General features: G+C 41.7%; 1 protein-coding gene across 2 annotated transcripts in view; it reads right to left on the bottom strand.

Annotated features, from left to right (window-relative positions):
• LOC139685850 (runt-related transcription factor 3-like) overlaps positions 1-20,553 on the bottom strand; it is a 177,144-nt gene extending 156,591 nt beyond the window's left edge. For both annotated transcript variants that reach the window (XM_071582963.1, XM_071582964.1), the window contains exon 1: positions 20,209-20,553. In XM_071582963.1, the coding sequence (XP_071439064.1) occupies positions 20,209-20,542 (334 nt within the window). In that variant the 5' untranslated portion in view covers positions 20,543-20,553. The remainder of the gene's footprint in view (positions 1-20,208) is intronic.
• Between the last annotated feature and the right edge of the window lie 1,050 nt (positions 20,554-21,603).

Here is a 21,603-nt window from a genome sequence, read left to right as displayed (position 1 = left end):
TCCAATGTTATGGGGAGATCACAGCTGCGATCACCACCTCTGTGGTATCCCTTTAAGAAGGATGAATTTAAGCATTAACTTCTCTGACTTGCGCTAAGGATTTATCCCTCACTCGGCCAATCTCACTCTATGAAAGCTCGTTCTATATTGCTTGCGTCGTCAAGGACGAACCACAACAGTAAATGTATAGAACATTATTCAGCTGTGGAAACACAATTGTAATCTCGTTCTGCACACCCTTCCACTCACTACCATTAGGTTTGTCCACATCTCAAAGTTTGATTTAGGAGATGATCACTTAATTAGCAGAGAACTGAGGGAGATCACGGAGCATAATCTCAAAAGCAAATCTACTTAAATCAACGATTACAATGTGTTGCAGTTCCTCAAATTGAAACTATCTCCATCATGTCTACTATAACCAAAAGGAAACTGATCCTTTAACTATGGTGTGTTTAGTCCTCTGATGAGCAAATCCAACATCAAAGTAAGAATAAATGTTCCTTTATAGCTCCTATAACTTACAATTAAACTTATTAATAGTAAGTGATTGGCCAATATGCCCATTCCTTAAAATACAGGGCGGGCCTTTCAGTTTGCATAGAGAGCGGAATTGGGATTCGGGCGGGAGAAAGTTTCGTTCAGATGGATCCCTCAAAAACTAATCCGTAACATTCCCGTAGCATAGTGTAATTCAAGAAGAGAAACTTAAGTTCTGGATGTAATGGTATGAAACCCATGTCTTTTTGGATAAAGGAGGGAGAAGACGTAAGTCAGGAGAATTTCAAGAGTATGGTTCAATTCCTAGCCTTCAGGCGAATCCAGGCAAGCTGGTAGTTAGTTACCCTCCCAGAGAGCAGTTGAGCTTCGTGTTTCCTTCCCCCCTCCGCCAATCCAACTCTCCTCCATATCCGAAATCATCCCTTCTAATTAATTCAGCAAGTTCATCTCCCATTAGTTAGTCCTACAATTTCCACAATTTCTCGGAAACCTATCAATTGGTAACCTTCTCATGCCCTTAAAAAAAATCATGTGCGGTATGTATTTTAAATTAATATATACTCGTCAGGGAAAATAATTCCAGAATGACATTTTTAAAAAACTGGCAATTAATAACTTTAATAATTACAAGCGTTCACGCTAGGCTATAAGATTGAGTGGTTAACGAACCACATATTACAAGTTTGAGTGAAGTAGGGTCGAGGGGAATATTCCCACTCGGGCTTGTTCAAAGCTTAGTTTTACCGGAATAATTAAATATTTTCCAGTGTCAAATGCACCGTTATTCATTAATTCCAGGTATTCTATCTATTAAAGGCAGATTTTGGACAGGCGCTAACGAATTATTACTCCTTCGTATTGCAAAAATCTAATGTTTGCACTACATTATTTCTTTCTTAATTTCTTCGTAACTTCTTCCTGCTGTGTAAAAATGCTATTCTCTTCCTTCCTCTACCCTACTTATCTAACATTATCCCTTATTTCATGGCCTTCAACATTCAACTTCTTTACTACCAACTTTTTCTCTTCACCCATCCATTTATTAACTCAAAAATGTACCTTCCTCTCTGTTTAACTTATATTCTCCGTTCTCCATCACACCCAAAATTCAAATACCTCGAATTGACGCTCATCCTATTGCTTCAAAGACAAGGTTTCACATTCATAATGCGCACCGCTCCAGATTACAAGTCTTAACTAATCATCTCACCTCCCATCACTACTTAGTTTGCCATTCATCAATTTTCTGCTTCATGAAAATTTTTCATTTTGCTAACGACAATTTTCTCCTGGTGCTCCAACCACTATGCCCAGTTTCCTCATAATTCTGCTCAAATACACGAGCTGCTGCAGTGGATCTAGTTCATTACCTCCTATTTTTATGTGTAAGCTTTCCTAATTCTCGATAATCCCATTTCTTTTGTTTTCTTAGGGTTAATATCATATCTATCGAATTTCCCCAGTAAAGCACTCAATAGTAACTGCAGTTCCTTTCCTATCTGAGATTTTATTGCTGGGTCATCTGCGAATCCAATTGACCCAATCATCTTGCCTCTTACTCACCAGTTCAAGCTCTCCTCATGACACACGCACATTTCCTAAGCATAAGTGTTGAAAATTCCTAGTTATAATGGGCAACCCTGTCTCACTACCCTATCAATCACTGATCACGAACCGAATATCCCTCTACTAACCCAAACCAGTGCTATCTGATTCAAAGTAAGAATTTTGAATAAATCTATCTCTACAGTCTACTCTTATATTCCGCAATATGTCAATTAATTGGGACCACTGCACGCGTTCGAGTGTCTTCTCAAAGTCCTCGAAGCACTCAGAGACGTCCCAATTAAATTCGATTTCCACTACTGTCCTCAATACTTCGATGGTATCATGCGATCCTCTACCCTTTCTAAAACCAAGTTTATCTTTATCTAAATGGTTGTACCACATATATCTTATATTGGTGATTCCCAGAGCTATCTTTGCTCCGTGCTGAATAACATGTTAGTTAGTTTTTAGTACTGTATTTCTTTTCGCGATCGTTTAATTCTTCAGTCGTACTCTTAGAAATCTCTCCCATCCCTCCCTTCGCCCACCCTCGCAATCTAATCCCTCATTACAATCCCTCGTATATTTTTTTCTCACATTGTCAATTATTATTTTTTCTAAATGAATGCACAAACTGTCTAATTCTTCCTCCCAGTGGCCACTTGTCTGCTTACTCACCACCACCACTACATTGGCCGGGTCTACATTTTATCTAACATTATAAATTAATCATTCACTTGCACTATATCAATTACCGTTATCCCCAGTTTTCTATTCAGTAAAACGGCCACTGCATGTTGACTCCCCCCTCTACCATAAATTACTCTTTAGCACTCGCTCTAGTCTCTCCATCTCAGCCTCTCCATCTCAGCTCACACTAACCTAGAATATCTATAACATATTTCTGCATTCCTCTCTTGATGTTTTATAGTTTTCCAGTCCTCATCATCGTCTCAACATTCCATGAACCCCGTCATCGATGCGGCCTTCTGGGTCTTATCCCTATTTCCCTTCAATCTCGGAGTCCTCGTCTTCATGTTTCGTTTGTTTTGATTTAGTATTCAATTCAGTTAGCGAACTCAAGGAGTTTATGAAGGGCCATTTTACATGACTTTCCGCTCGGTTGTGCGAGGGCTTCGTAGGATGGCGACAGCGGAGGCCATCCTTTCACTTAAGCCACTTCCACTCTTTGTGCACTTGTACCCGACTAAAATAAGTTATTTCAACTTCGGATTGTAACATTCTCATATTTCTGCAGCAGTGGCCATTTTATTCTCAGGGGTGTAATTTTGGGCTGCTGGCAGTTGTCAAGAACTTTATTAGGCAATGGCATAACTGTCCCGGAAATGGGTTTACAAGCTTCGACATTCGTGTTAGTGGTCATGAACGTTATCCGGTGTGCCAATGGTAACCGGTCGTTAGCCGAAATTTCCGTTTTACAGGTTCTGCCCTGAAATCTCAACTGCGACGAAAGACCGGAGTGCATTTTGATGCCGATAAGGAGAGACAAAATACTCAATTCCCGGAAGAGATAAGCGGTGAAGAAAACAACAAAAGCTGAGCATAAAGGCACAAAGAGAAGGATAGCGTCTCAGAGAGAAAATTACGGGGAAAGTTCCGGTAGTTTTTGAAATAAACAGATAATGCATAGATAAACTGTGAACACAAGGCCTTATTTACCTTTTCTCATCCGGGGGTTTTCTGGAAACCAGTTGCCGTAACGAAGCATCTGCTAGGAAGAGTGTCAAGTTTTCGAAATACAGTGATTGTGTTTTTCGGTTTTTATTCAAATATTTGAATAACTATACCCCTCAACGCGACCACCATATAACGATCTTCGGCAAAAGGAGGCAACAAAATGTACGCCAACCGGCCATTACGGGCAATTTGGAAAGCAATGAGCTTGGGACCGGAAGTCTTACTCGGCCAAAAAAATCATACAGCGCCCTGTATTGTTAATAAACTTAAGATAGCGGAGTAAATTACTACTAAATTATTTTTCGGGTTAGACATATGAGATAATACTTTATAATACGGTCGGCTGAGCGTTTTTAATTTGTTTTCTTGAACTTGAAAATTTGTGAAATGAATTTTACAAAATGGAGTAGCCCTGTATTTGAGACTCATCCAGCTTTATAAATAAACAGTACTCTACTGAGTTCTAGTAGGCTTTGGATGGGCTCTACACCCTATTGCATTTATCAAGTCCTAAATTACCTTGCACTAAGCATCCTTAAGCCCATATTTCATTTCACAATAACTAATTTATTGAGATCCTTTCTACCTCCCACTATTCCAACCAAAATGCCCATTTTCTTTGCCTCGCTCAATCTCACTATCCCAACATTTTCCTCTCGATCAGTCTCTCCATCATCCCATTGCCTCTCAGTATCTCTTTCGTCCGCTTTTACTTCTTACATGTAATAGATATATGCTGACCTAATAATTGCATGGACCATTATTAATAATCCCAATTGATAAAACTTGCTGTGGGGGGCAAAGTTTAACTGGGCTTTTATATGCTATTTTTAGGAAGATAGACATATTAAACGTCATAGAATAAGTTATTTACTTGTTTTTTTATTATTTACTGGTCAGAAATGTCACAGGCTCTCATGTGGTAATAATTCCACCGGCGATGTTCTAAAAAAACTGCAAAATTTATTTTTTGTTGGAACGAACTCGCGTTGCGAAATCGAAATATTAAATGTAAAAAGATGCTCTGGCAGCCATGTCGGCAAACATCAGCTTGGCTAGTAGCTTCCGTGGATATCGTTCAATTCATCTGTTCTTGAACTTAATGTTGAGAGTCGGCACTACGAAAAATGTTTAGATTTAACTACCAATGCGCGTTTTTACGTCGCCAGCAAAGTGTCATGAACTTGAAGGATACGGTTGCTTCAGTAGGACCTTTTCTTATTTTTTTATGGCCATTGCGCCTATCATCTTTGGAACCGATGAAGCATTTCGGTTACACCCTATAATATGAACCTCCCAAATTTCTTCCCATCCACCTATTTACATCTCAGCCGACCAACACGAATTTTTTCCCGACCAACTCATCCCAATTCACGCACTTGCCAATACCTTTCTCAGGGAAGCGATGAGAAGCCGGAGAAAAAAAGTCAATTCCCTACATGACGGAATTCGGTCTTCCGGGAGATATGGCCGTTTCTTCATCCATACGTGACCGAGCGCCTTGGACCGAGCGTGCATTTGCGGAACAATCACTTTACCCTTGGGCGGGGGAAAGAGGGGGGAGAGAACGGGAGTGCAGGGAAGGGAGGATGCGATCCGGGTGGATGGATGGGTTCGTGGGTGGGTGTGCAAGGTGGGGGTGGGTTCCACGAGGCACATGTGTGGAGGATGGTGGGGCCCGGAGAAGCCGTCTGGGACACCCGGGGGAAGCAGCTAGTGGGAAGTCGCGGGCGAGACGCTCTCCCTCGCGCCACTCGTATCATCCGCCCTTAAAACAGCGGCGCTCACCGGGGAATCAAGGATCTCAGCCGCCGATGGCGCGGTTACGCTTCGTCCATGTGGCATGGCGTGGCCGCCTCGAGCGTCGGTGGGAGCCGTTGGCGGGCATCCGCTGGGGAGCGCCTAGTCCACTCCCCGGCCCATCCTCCGTCCTTCCCTCCTCCTTCGCGTCCGCGTCTGCTTCCTCCATTTTCCCACCGTCACGGCTTCCCTAATCAAGTCCGAAATTTCCTCCTTCCGCGTTGGACTATCAAAAATCAACTATCTCCCTCCAGATATGTCGGTGTTCATTGGATTGCTTCATCGCTTCCGAGGCGATAAGCCCGCAGTGCTTTGCGACAGAAGGCGGACGCTATCGGCTCTGAGTGATTCCGTGGGGAACGCTTTTTCCGACGTTTGACGACCACCTTCCCCAATGCCGGCAGGTCTGGGTGTGGCGTTGTTTAAAAAATTTGACTTGGTGATAGGTGCGGTTAAGTTGGTGAATTGAAAATTCTCGTAAATCGATTCACTCTATAGAGCCAGGAGCAATACGGAATGCGGTACACATGTCCAAGTAGTGAGCGGTGAGCGATCGGGAGCAAAGATCAAAATCATCCTTTTTACACTTTATCTATTTATTTACCTTCACTATGTGCCTTATTTATGCTAGATTTTTCCGCTTGCATCCTCGTTTTCCCTCTCCCTTCGGGTCCGTTGGGAACGCTCCTGTATTCAAATGTTGGTCATCCACATGATCTCGACAGGTATGTTTAAAACATAGCAAATATCTCGATATTTCGTGCTTAGGTGAATATTATGATTGTTTTTGTGGTTTACTTGGGGAATGTATGGAAAGTCAATAATAGCTCTACAATCCTTCCTTGGCCGCTATACATACTGCCATGTTCAATTGAAGCAGGTGAACTTTTTAAAACTATGGACAACTTAAAAACTGGATCTATTGAACTAAGCATTGTGCCTTTAACTTGAAAGCTTGAATTAAATGTGTGTTTAAAAAGCTCGGGGTAAACTTAATTGAATGATCAAATCATTTGATCGACACCCTCACATTTCACTAGGCAAAAAGCAACTTGACCTCTTAAAAAGGCTTCAAAAATTGCCATACGTGGTGTGTGCAATAAATGCACGAACTGGTGCAATCTGACGGCCATGACGCGGACTATAGCCCAGCCCACTAGTGGCGTTAGTTGCCTAAGACCCAATGAGCCGTATTTGCTTGGCAGATCGTCGAGCTGTGCGCATGGTGCCAGTTATGTTAGTTTCTGTTGTCCTTGTTTTTACTGTTTGTCGAAAATGGAAATTGACGAAACCAGGGAGCGACGAATCAACATTAAGGTTTTTGGTGAAGTGCGGTAAAAGTTATCAAGAAAATACTGAAATGTTGACAGCTTTTTACGATGATAACGCTCTGAAGAAAACATCCGTTTTCAAGTGGATTAAGCGTTTTAAAGATGGCCGACAAGACGCCACGGATGATACAAGGTCGGGACGACTTTCAACCACCTGTGCTGACGACATTGATCGTGTGCGTTCCCTTGTCCTTACCGATTGTCCAAAAACTGTCCGAATGATAGCTGATGAACTGAATTTAGGAAAATCAACCGTGCACACTATGATAACCGAACATGATGGATGGATCCTTCACTATGACAATGCACATTCAGCATTGATTGTTCGCCAGTTTCTGGCAAAACATTCAACCACCATCCTTGATCATCCTCCTTATTCGCCGGACCTCGCACCCTGCGACTTTTCCTATTCCCAAAATGCAAAAATGTGATGAGAGATGATATCACTGGGAAGATGTGGAAACAATAACGCTAGAAACGACGAGAAAACTAAAAAGCCTAACTGCCGAGGACTTCCAAGGGTGCTTTAAGCAGTGGAAAAGAAGATAAAATAACTGCATAGCAACGAATTGAGAGTATATTGAAGGGGACAAAATCGATGTAGACTAAATTTTGAAAAATAAAGCTTTTATGGTCTCAGTTCGGGTATTTATTGGGCAGACCTCGTATATCCAGAAAATTAGTCTAAAGAAATCTTCCCATGCAGGCTGGCTTAAAATATGAGTAAATGGAAATGCGTGACTACGTGAGCAGCGTGAGTTTTCTCTGTGGGAACCTATTCCGATGAATTCACTTTTATTTGGTTTCGGTGACGGGTATATATTAACTAATTGCTAATATTCATCGGATGTTCTTTTAAGCGCAAATAAAAGTCATAAACTTCATTGCCACTGATATTAATTAACTTAACTCATTTTATAACTTCTATTTTAAATTGGATTGCTTGGATGCCGCCTGATATATTTCAAGGTTGTAAAGTGGGGATAGCCATTTATCATTTCTAAATCAAAGGTATCAGTCAAATCAGAAACAAAAGGTATGGCTATATTTTGACAATGAAAATATGAGATATTCTTTCAATTATTAAAATCCCCCAGCCAATTATTTTGATTAACAAAAATGTAATATCAGGTTTCTGCATCACCGTTATTAAAATTTTATGTAAGTATAAATCAAATGCAATACTTCCCACGAAGTAGGGAGTTGTACGTACAAAATAAATGGCAAATTTGCCTACATCTGCAAAGTTCTTAGACTATTACGGAGCAAATCCTTGTTTGAGTGTGATTCAGACTTTATTTGATCATATCACTTGATCCTGATATATTGTATCAAATGTATGTCTGTCAAACACCACCACTACATGTGGTATGATAAAGGAGTACGCACTTTAGAAATTCGATTGTACAATGCTTTAGACTTGAGATCTTTTTGTTAAACACGCACAATAGGGTAAGCTACAGGCCCACATTGATTAAGGATTGAAGATTGGAGACATTAGAAAATTGAAGATCCTAGGTATCAAAAGGAGTGGATTTTTGTACAAAAAGATGGAGATGATAGTAAATATGTGATTATATTTGATCAAGGTAATTATTTTTGATTCAGTTTACTTTTCAACGATGATGGATTCATGGACATTTAAAAATTTTAGTTGCATAAGAATATTTAAGCCTAATAACGCGACCAACTAAGTAACATTTCAGAAGTTTTTATGGTTTACGCAGCACATATCGTATTTTTTTCCGTTCCAGTAAGATGGGGGCAGCTACGGACCTTATAGTTATTCATACAGGATTCATATTTAGAAATTGTCACATATCATTCACTGTGGTAGGCGTAATTTAACAAGCATGCAAACCCTTAAAAGAATTCTTCCACACAGTTTCATTTGATGAAAATTATTTAAAATCTGTCCTTAGTATTCTTTCACACGTAAAAAATTTGGGCCAGATTCTTGTGGGTGCGTCCAAGGCAGAAGTCATTTTGCTCAAAATCCTCCGTATTCATCCGAAAAAATAACTGCAATCATTAGCTCTCACACCACAGGGATGATGACTTTGTAAGTGGAAACCTAGATCGTGTATAATAAAATATATGCGGAAGAACGAAGTATTTTCTTTTCCGACGTGAATCGCTTCCACAAAGTGACGCCTCAAACCATTCTATACACTTTTATTTATTATCGCATTTATTCCTTTCCCTGTTATCTCAATCCATTTCCGAAACAGTTCCTATTATCTTTCGCAGTCACGCAGCCAGTTTTACTCTTTTGAATTTCGTATTCTTTCCTTAATGTCATGATATTTTTTCATTATTCCTATAATTAACATCATATGCTCTCTTTTGACCTTCTTCGCCTTTAACTTCAATAATTTCCATACACGTCCCTCTCTCTTTGCTCTCTCAGAATCTTTTCCTCTTCGTCTCAAAGAATCTTACCTTCATTTTCCCGGTGACTTTATTCCACAAACATTTCAGTGCATTTCACAATCATTTCCTCCCGATGCGCCCAAGTATCACATTTCCGCTGTCCATATATTTCTCCCATTCCCCCTGACTGGAGTTCAGGGTATCCTCCATCATGCTTTCATCATATATTATTATTTTTTTCTAGAAGTTTTTCTGCGTTCACTTTCAACAGCTTCTGCGCCTTCTTGCCACCAACTTTCTCCTCATATCTACTTTTGAAACACCCGAACAGTGGTCTTTGCGACATTCAACTCCTCTCATTACCCTCGGCTTCTTCACCAGCGCCCACAATCTCTAGTTATGCCACGAAATCAATGATGCTCTTAGTATCACCGTGTGTGCCAATGAATGAATTTATTCTCTAACTATGCATTAGGAACAAATTATCCTTTCTGCATGCGGACACTTGACATGTTTTCTGCATCATCATTCGATTGTCGCCAGCTGTTGCAAGAGTCCTCATCACTTTTTCATAGGTATCTCCTCTAATACCATTCCAGTCACTCATGTCTCTTAATATTATTACTCTTCCAACAGGGTCGCACTCATTCAAAAAGTCTCTCATTTACCCCAGAATTCGTCCACCACACTTCATTTCTCGCATTCCACTGGTGCATAAGAGGATACAACATACTGTTCGAATCTCTGCGTTCGCACGAACCTAGAGCAACTTAGGGTGCGCCAACTCTATTTTCCTTCTCTGCATGCAAGCCCTCTCGTTCTGAAAGAAGATTGCTCCATGACTATCACACACGCCATCATTGACTCCTCACCATGATTCCGTATCCTTGTCACTGACTGAAAGACAATCTCTCACCCATTTTACTCAGTTTCATATGCACGCGACACGTTCATTATCACCCTCGCAATCATATTATTCACTAGCTCTTGTTTTCTTACGTGCACACCTCTCGTATTCATAGCCTGTGTCCGTGTTTTGATTGATAATCGCTGCGCATGAATATCGTCCATCTTATACTGCGACATACAAGATGAGGGATAAGTCTCGAGCCTTTTCGTTGAAATATTAAAGTAATAAAATGCGGGGTATGCAAGCGTACCTTGCACAGCCTTTGCAATATACTTGCCATTTGCAGAATTCCCTTAATTCCTCCTCCTAAAGTCATGCGCCTCACTACAATGCACGAGTATTGCACATTCACATCAGGGCTCAATTTTGTATTGGATTTGGTCAAATGCTCATTAAATACACCCAGGGACTGTATCATTCGCGTATATCCATTGAGCAGTGCATGTAACTCGAGTGTGCTGCTGCTTACCACATTCCTTCCAGATAGAAGCGAAAATACCACTGGGACTATGAATAAATGTAAATAATTAGAAGCATTCACGTGTACATATTACTTCTTCGCGAGTCATATCCCAAAGAAAATCATATGACACATAATTCGGACTTCTCAATCGATGAAATTGTATTTAAAAAATAAGTTTGGCGATTGAGTACACGTTTCTTAAAATTTTACCAGTAACTTTTATCATATTCGCAATGAGGAATTAGACGCAATCCAGCCGGCTTCCGAGTGTATTAGCCGTATCTTAATAGCTGGCTACCAGAGAAAATTTCACCATTTGTAGACATTTTTGACGCACTGTATTGAACTGTAAGTAAATAGGAGCCTACATTGAGCAATTATGGGATTATCTAACGATGGCATGCCAGTGCCATGCAGTTATCTGGGAAATGCTTAAGTTTTGTGTTTCAGTCACCAATAAAGAAAAATAGAAGATGTAGTTGCAATATCAACATATTCGTCAACAGGAGACCATCACCAGGGAGAGAAATTTTTCAGAGGACTTAATGAGGGAAGAGATCAATGCAGAGTGACTTTAAGTTCACGGTCATCTGTTGACCCAAATATCCACAATTCAGTATTTTCACCTATTATACTTTGCTCCCTTGATAATATAACAAATTTACTTTAGGAACACGGACATTTCTTTGCGCTTGGTATAGATAAGAAAAATTCTATCATGCTCCCGAGATATCAATTTTTTTTTCTATAAAAACAGTAAAAAGTTATCATTAGAGGAAATCAGTAAATATTGATGGGGAGGACTTTGAAATGGACTTCGAGCATATACTAATATATTTTTCAAATATCTGCCACCAATTTAAAAGAAGCTTTGATGGGTATGATAGCAGATTGCATAAAGCTACGCTATTAGAATTTGTTTCGCGTACAACAAGAACTAAGCACACAAACTTAGGCTATCCTTTTACCACATGAGAAAAACTTGTTGTTTTGGTTCCTGAGAGCGATTAGCGCCAATGCGGTGGGAGGGGTCCGGAAGGAGGTGGCAGTGGGGAGATACCATCGGAAGATGGGGAATGAGGTGGTTGTCGTGGGGGAGAGGTTGGGTGCTGGTTGACCGGGAGGATGCATGACATCACGATAGTTGCATTACATCTACGAAGCCACATCGGTCCGTTATTTGTAAAATATGCATTTCCAGACTAGAACCACGAAGCACGCGCGCCTACGAGACGCTTCTGTACTGTTCTCTTCAGGTGCATGATTTTTGAGCACTCCTTAGGTTTCGGGAGAGTTTCTTTTTAATTCCACTCTCCATTTCTAATACATATTAGATTACATTTTTAGCTCTAGGTAAAGCATTCCTTTTGGGAAAGGTAAGTAGATTAAAAACTGTCCTCATTATTATTGTTGGTATTTTGCCGGTTAAGTTAGGTTATGGATAGACACAGTCTATACAGCGGTATAACAATACGTGTACTTACCTCCCCTAAAAAAGCACAACCTTAGATCCGATATTACAATAAGAAGCCTCTCTTTAAATTCGCATACCTCCTACCTCCCTACATTCCGTCCAACATGTCTTTCCTTTCTCCTTTGCGTTCCTTCCAACAATCCCCAAATCCTACCCCACCATGCCTTACACTTTTTCATTACTTCCTTTTTCTATCCATTTCACCATTTCCACTCTTACTTCAAAGACCGGGTTCCCGCACCGTGCAAAACCACGCTCTATTTCTTCGTTTTTACGAGGCGTTTTTTACCCAAAAAATGAATGTCATCAATCCCCACCTCCTTGTTAAACCTTCTTTGCCTAATGCAATTCTTCTTTTGTCCCTGCTACTTTGACCATTTTAGTCCAAAACACTTCTGAGATAGTTAAAGTGTTCCACCTGCCATTTTGTTCGCATTTACTCTATTCCCATATCAATCGCACAGATTTCCCAATGCGCTCAGCAATGCTTGCAACCCTTTGGCTGAATGGAAAACTAAAGCTTTTATCATCCGGAAACCTAACTGCTTTTGTAAACTTTCTATATCTTTGCACTGGTTTTCCCACCACGCTTCTATCGCTCTATTTATTTAAGGTCTTACTTAATTATTCAATTCTGGCTACCTACCTTTTGTGTTTATGTTCTTCCCTTTCCTTCTCTCGTCTGTCTTTCTAATCATCTCATCCGTAATGCTTGATTTTCCTATTTACTGTTCCTGTGGTTTCGTTCACGGTTTTCGATATCTCTTTTAAGATATACATATTTTCAATGCTCTTCTATAGTACCCAGCTCTCTGTACTCACTCGTGTTTTTTCTCTACAGCCTGCTAATACTCCTTTCCAGTGTATTCCCTTTAATGCTTCTACATTTCATTTCCTAAACCGTCTTCCCAGTTTTCTCCTTTTGAATCTAACGTTACACTTCATTGGTACAAATTATGAATTCACATCTGCTCCCGCGAAACTGCGAATTAATCACACTGTTCCTAAATTTGTCTAAACATAATTGGGTCTCACTGATATCTTTCTTAATCCCCGGTTATTTTCTACGTATGCCTACGCTTATTGTGGTGTTTAAACCAAGTGTTTGTTACGATTACGTCCGGTCTCCTGGAGAACTATTCCTTTCTCCTCGCGGTCATTCTGCATCTAAAACCGTGGTCCCTTACCTAACTACCATATTGTCCTCGCGATTAAGAGTTGCGTTTTAATCCCCATCGCTACCATATGAAAAAACTATAATCTCGGAATATTTAATATGACAATTTATGAAAATGTATTTTCATTTCGCTCCAATTTTACACGTAAATCAATAAGTCTAAGGCATTCCTATTCAAATTTCATGATAATTAAGATAGTGAAATTCAATATCCAAGCCCGCAAATGAAGGTACGGATTATGGCCAAGGTAGTGAGCAATTGTAATTTGGACGCTTGGCTCTCTTGCATGAAGACAGATAACGACAGTCCGTCGCTACTTGTGTTCATTATCTTTAATGCAATGTAAAAGTTTCGCCTTGGTAGACGAAGTAAATATATTTCCCTTAAAAGTAAATACATTTTAATATCTTTCACTTTCACTGTCAGCCATCGGGCTGCAGTTATTATGGAACGCAAAATGAGTCAGGACTTGGGTAGAAGAAAAATCATAACAGACGAAATATGGAAGTAACTTAAGTAAGGAAGCTAAGTTAAACGTGAATTTATGAAAGGAGAAATCGGAATAGGACGAACGGCTCCTGTCTTCAGTGCTTTTCATCGAAATGGATGTCAGCCAGGGAATTTGAACAATGCTATCATCAGCAAAAGAATCATTGGCAGAATGCAAGAATAATATAAAAATACTTAATTAAAATTTGTATATGCTATTTTGCATCAAACATTGTTTTGTTGAAAAAAATGGTCATTGAGAAGTAGGTGAAAGTAATCGAAGAAAGATGTAATAATATAGGGCTGAAAGCATTTATGTTGTGCGGAAAGTTTTAGTAGCCCAATAGGAGTCATTATTTATCTTCAGGGGCCTTTCAAAACTTATCTCAAAGAGGTTATAAGTGATTTATAACTAAAGTAAGGGATTTAGATATCATTAATAACTGAAAGAGAATTACAATCTACTGAGTTTCCATAGTATACTAGAATGTGCCGCAAAAATCAAAGATAGAGGCTATGGCGGCTTCAGCTAGAATGACTTCGGTTGTATGAGGAAAGAGCTCACGGAAAAAGTTATTTTACATTTTGATCTATACATAAACACTTTCTGATTTACACTTCAGCTAGGTACCCACATTACGGCGGTTTCAGGTTTGTGTACCAAAGAAATAAGTTCAATTTGCCGTTAGAAATGAGAAACGTGGAGGCCACGGGGGAGATTCATTTACGTAAATGACAGACTATGACGCCTGGAATTATGAATTCAGAAAATATAGATGAAATTAAAACTAATTTCTCTTGAGAAATCTGTGTCCTTTTTCTTGCTCTGATTTCTGATATAGATAAAACAGTCAACTGGTAGTAAAATTTCTCATGGAGTAAAATGTGGCACATGCCTGGAAGTACGCAATTATATAGGTACGCATATTATATTTAATATTTGGTCGAAATATTAATTGTTATTAAACCTCAAAATTTATTCCCTGTCCTAACCATTATAGTCCGGAAATCAGTACGAAAATATGTACAAAAAACACCAATATTTTTATTTATTTTATGCATTAATTTTCAAAGGCTATTGTCTTTTAATTCACAGGTTATATGATAGATATATGTTAAAATTCTTACTTGACGCGAATAAATTATTATTTTAAGTGTTCCGTGGGCAGTAAAAATTCCTATAAATATTTTCGATGTAGTTCTAATCGCATATTAAATCTCAATGAGCAATCTTTTTAGAAAAAGTAGTTAACCTTCCTCGTTTCTATTAATTGGAGAAATATTGGTGGGATGTTTTAAGAATTTCTACATTTAGGAAGCCCTATGGCTTCATGGCTCTCGAGCGATCGATAAACCGTCAAATATGTTGGGGAAAAGCCAACCAAAGTTATCAAGTAGTCTAGGGTATTTTCATGACTAGACTTTGGGTTAAAGTGGTGGAATGATGTTTATTTCATACACCGAACGCCCGAAGGAAATTAAGTGTGTTTCTCATTCTAATGTGAGGCTGAGCAAATTATGGATTGAGAAGAAATATTAGATCGATTTTTTCAATAACTACCATACGCTAAGTTTATATATTGAAAAAGTAATTTACGAATTACACTACTCTTGTATCTTCTATTCCTTTCCCCAGAATAATGTACCGGCGCCACCGAAAATTACAATTCTCCTGTAGTGTAAGATTGTGAACATCCCACGTGTTTCCCTTCTCAGTCAAACCACAATACTATATCTCTCAAGGAATTTTAATTTTGATCTTTTTTGAAGAAGAAACATAGCGGAGTGAAAGGGGACGGTTTTTAATGGTTGACGGTGTATGCGGTATATTTACGCTCAAAATCTAAATTAATTAACGTTTACGTACTCTCCGAAGTAAATATCACCAGATTCGATCAAATTGATAAAATATCCCGCCTTTATATTCAATAAATCATGATAACGTCTCAACCTTGTTCCAAAAGGGCCTTTTGATATAATGTGGTTGCCGCATAATCCACTAATCACTAGAGACCCATGGTCACAAAGTTAAATCTCAAGAATGACATAGCGAAAGTTCTGAATGATCGTTTTTCCCATTCCAATGCAAAGACATAATGACCAGTTAATATTATAATGGTCAGATTTCATGGGATTATTTCTGTTTGATTAATTTAATCAAGGGGAAATTTTTGGTGTTTTAAGGAATTTCCAATTTACTTAGGTGTAGACCAAATTCTATCTATAAAATATTTTTCTGGAAAAAGAATAGTTCACCTCTTTGTGCCTATGGTAATACAATTAGACTATTGAGTGTGCGGAAGTTTTGGACACACGTATAATTCCTGCGTAATCTTGATTGATGGCCAAAATATCATTCTAGTCCATGATAGTCGCAGATTAAACTTCAAGTCAGCTTGTACCCATCTCCCACATACATACTTTATCTAGAAATACTTCTCACAATATACGAACTACTGAAATGGCACGAGTAAGCTAATTTTTCCAAAGAGTTGGGAAATTTTTAAGCATTAGTAAAGAGACTGCTACCACAACATAATAATATGATGATGAATAATGGCGAAAATATTGTAAAATATTAATTAGATTATCCTAGCAAAAATCATAATTTTTGATTTCTATAATTGATAGCAATTTGAGGATAACAATAGTTTGATTGCATTGGCATGAATGACTATCATTTCTGCTGCTAACTTATGAGGATGTTTGCGTACCTCCATAGGGAGTGGTTGATGCCAGTCGAGGTGTTTGGTGGGAAGTGGCATAATGAACAGTGAACAAAAAGAGGGAGAGAAAGCGAAGATGTAGGTATGTGGCATTAAATATTAGATTGGTGTTTGCAGAAAAGAGGTAGATACGGTAGTAATAACAAAGAAATATGCATTGAAAATAAATATGCATGGATTATATATTTCGTTCTTTCACTGCTTTCCTTGAAATGTGTATATCCTTTGGAACTTGATTTGCGCGACTTGCTTATGTAACTGAAAGGTTTTAAAGCTATTCATAGGATATTTTAACAATTTTTCATGACTATTTCGTAGCAGGGATAATTGGCTAACAGCTACATTTGATATCCACGGGCAAGGAAAACTTGGAAGCTAAACTGAAAGAGTGCCTGCCTTGGGAAATCTGAAGAGTTTCATAAAAAGGGTACCACCGGCACAATATCGAGGAGGGAACGATGCATTTGTGCTGAACGAAGAAATCATATTTTTAAGAATCAATTTGGACTGCTATAGTAGCATTAGAATGTCCAGTACGTTTATTTTGATGCCAACGTAGAAAATTGGGTAAGGACATATTTTCCTGCATTTTCCTTAAAATATTACATTGGAGCGCATTCCCAGTCTGCTAGGAACTATCATAGTTCACGTATTCTGCACACGATGAACAACGTGTCCTTGCCACTTAGCGCGTTTTTCTCAGCTATTGAGGCTTGAGCGTCTTTATGTTTAGATTATAATAAGATAACCAAACAATCGTTGGAGAGGAATGAAAAATATCATTCCAAAGACAAAATATTTTTTAAAGTAAACGGATATAAATTGAAATTACCTGAGTTTGGCATAGAATATGGTGGTGTCACATTGTTTTGTTTAATAATTACAGATAAAATTACAAAATTGTTAGTTAATACGATTTCCGCTATAAGATTGTGCCTAGTGCGAACAGCATGTGGCGATGTGTTTCTCCGAAACTAAAAGAAGTAGGTCAGTTCTGCGGTTCGAGATAATTTTTCTAGAATAGGCACTATAATATCATTACATGCACACCAACACGATCATGGAATATTCTCCTACGGTCAAACCTTTGGCGCTCTCTATAATCATTGCAAGCTTGAAGTCTAGAGTGAAAGAAAATTCCGGTGTTATTATAACTTTTTAAACATGATTCATTCTTGACTTCCGGTAGATGAATTGCGGCACTTTTTCTTCCACGCAGAAATATCTTCCAAAACAACATACATTTGGAGAGGCCAGGATTATAATTTCAATAACTTTATTTCCAATTTAATAATTGACATTTATTATTTAAATTTTGGAGACGTGGGACGGGTGTACCCATCCCGACCACCCGAATCGACATCCCCGCACGGAGCGTCCAGGGGTGCGCACCCCGAGTGCCGAAGACGCATATCCCCGATCGCCCCGGCCACCCACGCTCGTCTCCCACAACCCCCTCGCCCCCGCCTTACCCCCTCGCATCGCCTGCCTTATTTGCAACGCCACCGCCGCTTTTAATCCCTTGTATTTACGTGAGGGCAACCCTCCGACCGCCGTCATTCCCTTTAATTATTAGCGTAGAGCAAAAATCAATGAATTGAAAACATTGGGGCTTAAGAAGTCTCGTTACTAACGGAATGGATTTCGTCTTTGGCGCCTGCACACATATCTTTCTTCCCCATCTTCGCCTCCTCCGCTGTACCGGGGCTTCGCTGCCGAGCCGCTGAAAATCCGGCGCGGCCAGTGTGATTTATGTATGATTTACGGCCGATCTATGCCACTGCTGCCACGCCACGTGTTTTTCGGCCGGTCGCTCCATATTGGCGATCGCATCAAAAGGCGCTTAGTGCGACTGCCGCCTCCCCCCCCTCTCGCCCCTCTCTCCCGAACCGAACTCCTCTATCAACAAATCGCCCCGGACTCCAGCCCCCGCACCCAACCCCCACCGGCCACCCACCCCCCACGAATCCCGACCGTCCCATTACTACGTGTTAAGCTACAGACCATTGCTTTTATTATTGGGCACTAGCGCACGGTCGCCGCCGCCGCTGTGTTACCGGGGGCGGCGGTGGCGTCCGCGTGGGGCCAACCACTCACCAGAGCCAATGATGCACCGGCGGTGCAACCCCACAGGGTTTATGGTTGATCGATAACTACGAGAGGGTACAAATGCAGAAAGCGGGCTCGGGCGGGGTTCGCGGGCCGCCGCGGTGGGAAGGGCAGTCGGTAGCGGGACACGAGTGGCGGGCGGGGGTTAAGAGGGGGGGGATTGGTCGGGAGGGGAGAGAGAGTCAACAAACAGCCCGAGGGCTGGATGTGGTCGCCAAGCACCGGCCAATGGGAGATCATTATTAATGAATATACTGTGATCGCTTTTCACTCTGACCCCCATGCGGATTAGATGAGATGCCATGATTACGCGATTTCCCCTTCGCTCGCCCATGGGAGTGAGTCCAACCGGGGGGATGGGTGAGTGGGGGTTGAGGGAGGTTGGGATGGGTGATATGGACGAGAGGGCGAGGGAGGAGAGGACTACGGGGGTAGGTAGGTCCGTGGGTGATCGGGGCACGAGATTCGGTGGGTGGCAGGGGCCTCCGTGAATGAAAGGGGCGATGGCGGGAGACGGCCAGCCCGCCACCGTACCCGCCGTGTCCCGCCGATCGGCGTCGGCACACCCCGTGGAAATATGACGCGGGCGAACCCCTTCGCGTCGCGGGGGCACGGAGTGCGCCCCACCCGGCACCTTCCGCGCCATCTCCCGGTCGAAACACCCCGGCGAGCACTCTCCACCGCACCCTTACGGTTCTCTTTTCTTCCCATCGGGAGTCCTTAATCCCCTACGAAGAATACAGATTCGTCTCTGCCGCTGGCTCCATCGAGTAGAGCTAATCATGGTCGATGTCCCGCGGTGGACCGAAAGAAGGGTTCGAAGTGTCGGAGGTCAAAAAGGGCCCGCGACGTGAGGGAACCCGAAGAGTGATGACCCTTTTACACAATTTACGTGGGGTCAGAAATCGCTTTATTTACGGCCCTGCTGGACAATTTTTAAGTACCTCAACATTTTACGCTCCTAAGTAGAAGAATAATTCGGATATGATGCATTGAGAAATGGTTTCGACCGCAGTTATGAAGTAGTACGAGAAAAAATTGAAGTAATTCTGTTCTCATAATCATCTCAATTTTATATATTTCGTTTACAATTCGTGTGTTTCAGTAACAATGGAAATGATCCACTCTAAATACTTCGGGTGGAGTGAGGAAGTTAAAAAAATTTTCTACACGCTGCATTAAAACAGGTGGCAGATACCGGGAATGAAGTACCTAGAAAAGATGTTAAGCTTGAACGAGTTGTCAAGCACGAGTGACATTGCGGATGTCATCTATTACGTGAAGTGTCGATTGATACAGTGGTGATCAATGTGGAAAGGTGGTCAATACGTCATAAATTACTCCACTGACATATGAATTTAGATGTGCCAGTTGCTGGAGTGGCTGTCAGCCAACAAGAAATGTTTGATCCCTGTTGCCATTGAGGACATAGCCGAGTTCAGAAATTTTCAACTGATTTATCGGATAACTTTGAATCATTCGTTTGCGTGAGGTAAAATTGTTGGTCCAGCGGTAGAGGATCATCTGTGAGGCTCCGGGGAAACAAATCTAACCACGTGTAATCACGTTTCCATAGAAGTAAAATAATAGGGACGGCAATGCTCTCACCTCGGCCGCTCCTTCCCACGAACCGTAGGTCGTTGAACTTGGCCACTTGATTCTTCATAACCGCGGTGCAATTCCGCAGTTCGGCGCAGCAATTCTCGTCGTTTCCCGCGCGCACTGTGACCAGCGTGCCGTCCATTACATCGACGAGCGCCACCACCTTAAAGGCGACCGGAAGGGTCTTGTTGGAGCGCCAGTGCGGCGGTAGCGCGGAGCAGAGCAGATACGGACTCCCCGTGGCCACCAGTTCCCCCGAGTGCTCCGCTTGCACCTCGCACAACACCCGCTCCGTCCACCACAACTCGCCACTGCTGCCCCCGCCGGCCTCGCCCTCCATGGCTCCCTCCACACCGCCCTCTCCGCCTCCCGCTGCCATCTTATCGCCCGCCTCCGAGCAGGAAGCCGCCCCCGCTCCGGCCCCCGCCGGCAGATGCATCGATGAACGCCCTCCCGGCCCACCGTCAGGCCCCACCGGTCTTCCGCATACCCAGGTCACTGAGACACCACCGCACGGCTCGCGTTATGGTGACGTGCAATCTCCAATACGTCCACTTCCGATGGCCTCGGCTCACGGCGAAGCACTGGCGGCTCTTCCTCAATGGGCGAGTGGCGGGAACTCCCATCCGCCCCTCCTCTCCCCCCTTCGGCGCCGCTCCCCCTTCTCCCGCTCGCTGCGCGCATGCGTGCTGCGTTCCGCGGAGGGCCTCCGGGCGTCCCACGGGGGGCCGCTGCCGTCTTTGGGGCGGAGAGCGCAGGGTGGCCTCGCGACTAGCCGCTGGATACCGCCTGTCCACCCTCCCCACGTCCCGGCGCGGCTCTTTTGCGGTTCCTGCGGAGACTCCCTCGGCTCGACCCCACGGGAAAGCCCGACGATGAATCCAAATACGCAATCGCCACTTCCGAGCGCATTGTAAAGGGGAATGTAAGTTTCGAGTGCCGAAGAGGCTTGAAATGTGAGTTTGGCAGAAGAAAAAAAATAATTGGCGGATTTAGCCTTATGGGAAAAACTCCTGCCCGATACCCCAGGCATACCCCGGCATCATCAGATTCCAACTTTGCCCTAGTTGAGATTCGAACTCGCCGTATACGTAACAAATGGTATTCTGCGAGCCACCTGTAGGATGGGTGGTGGGGGGTTATTCCGAAACATGAATTCAAATCGAAGTTATTTGCTACTTCAATATTTTAAAATAGTTAAAAAATGCTGTGATGCAAATAATATTTAAAACATGTTACATGCACTTCGGCATGTAATTTTGAAATGCCTCCGTGTGCATGCTAGACGAGCTGGTATTAAGAAAAAAATTACAAATAGATAAAATAACAACCATGGACCATCTACTTAGAATACAAAATTGTTTCATCTGTGACATCGGCAGTTATTCTGATCCCTAAAGC

This window comes from Hetaerina americana, unplaced genomic scaffold, assembly GCF_022747635.1.
Source record: "Hetaerina americana unplaced genomic scaffold, ioHetAmer1.1.p SCAF_12, whole genome shotgun sequence".
Classification (NCBI taxonomy): Eukaryota; Metazoa; Arthropoda; class Insecta; order Odonata; family Calopterygidae; genus Hetaerina; species Hetaerina americana.
This window is presented reverse-complemented; position numbering and strand designations above follow the sequence as displayed.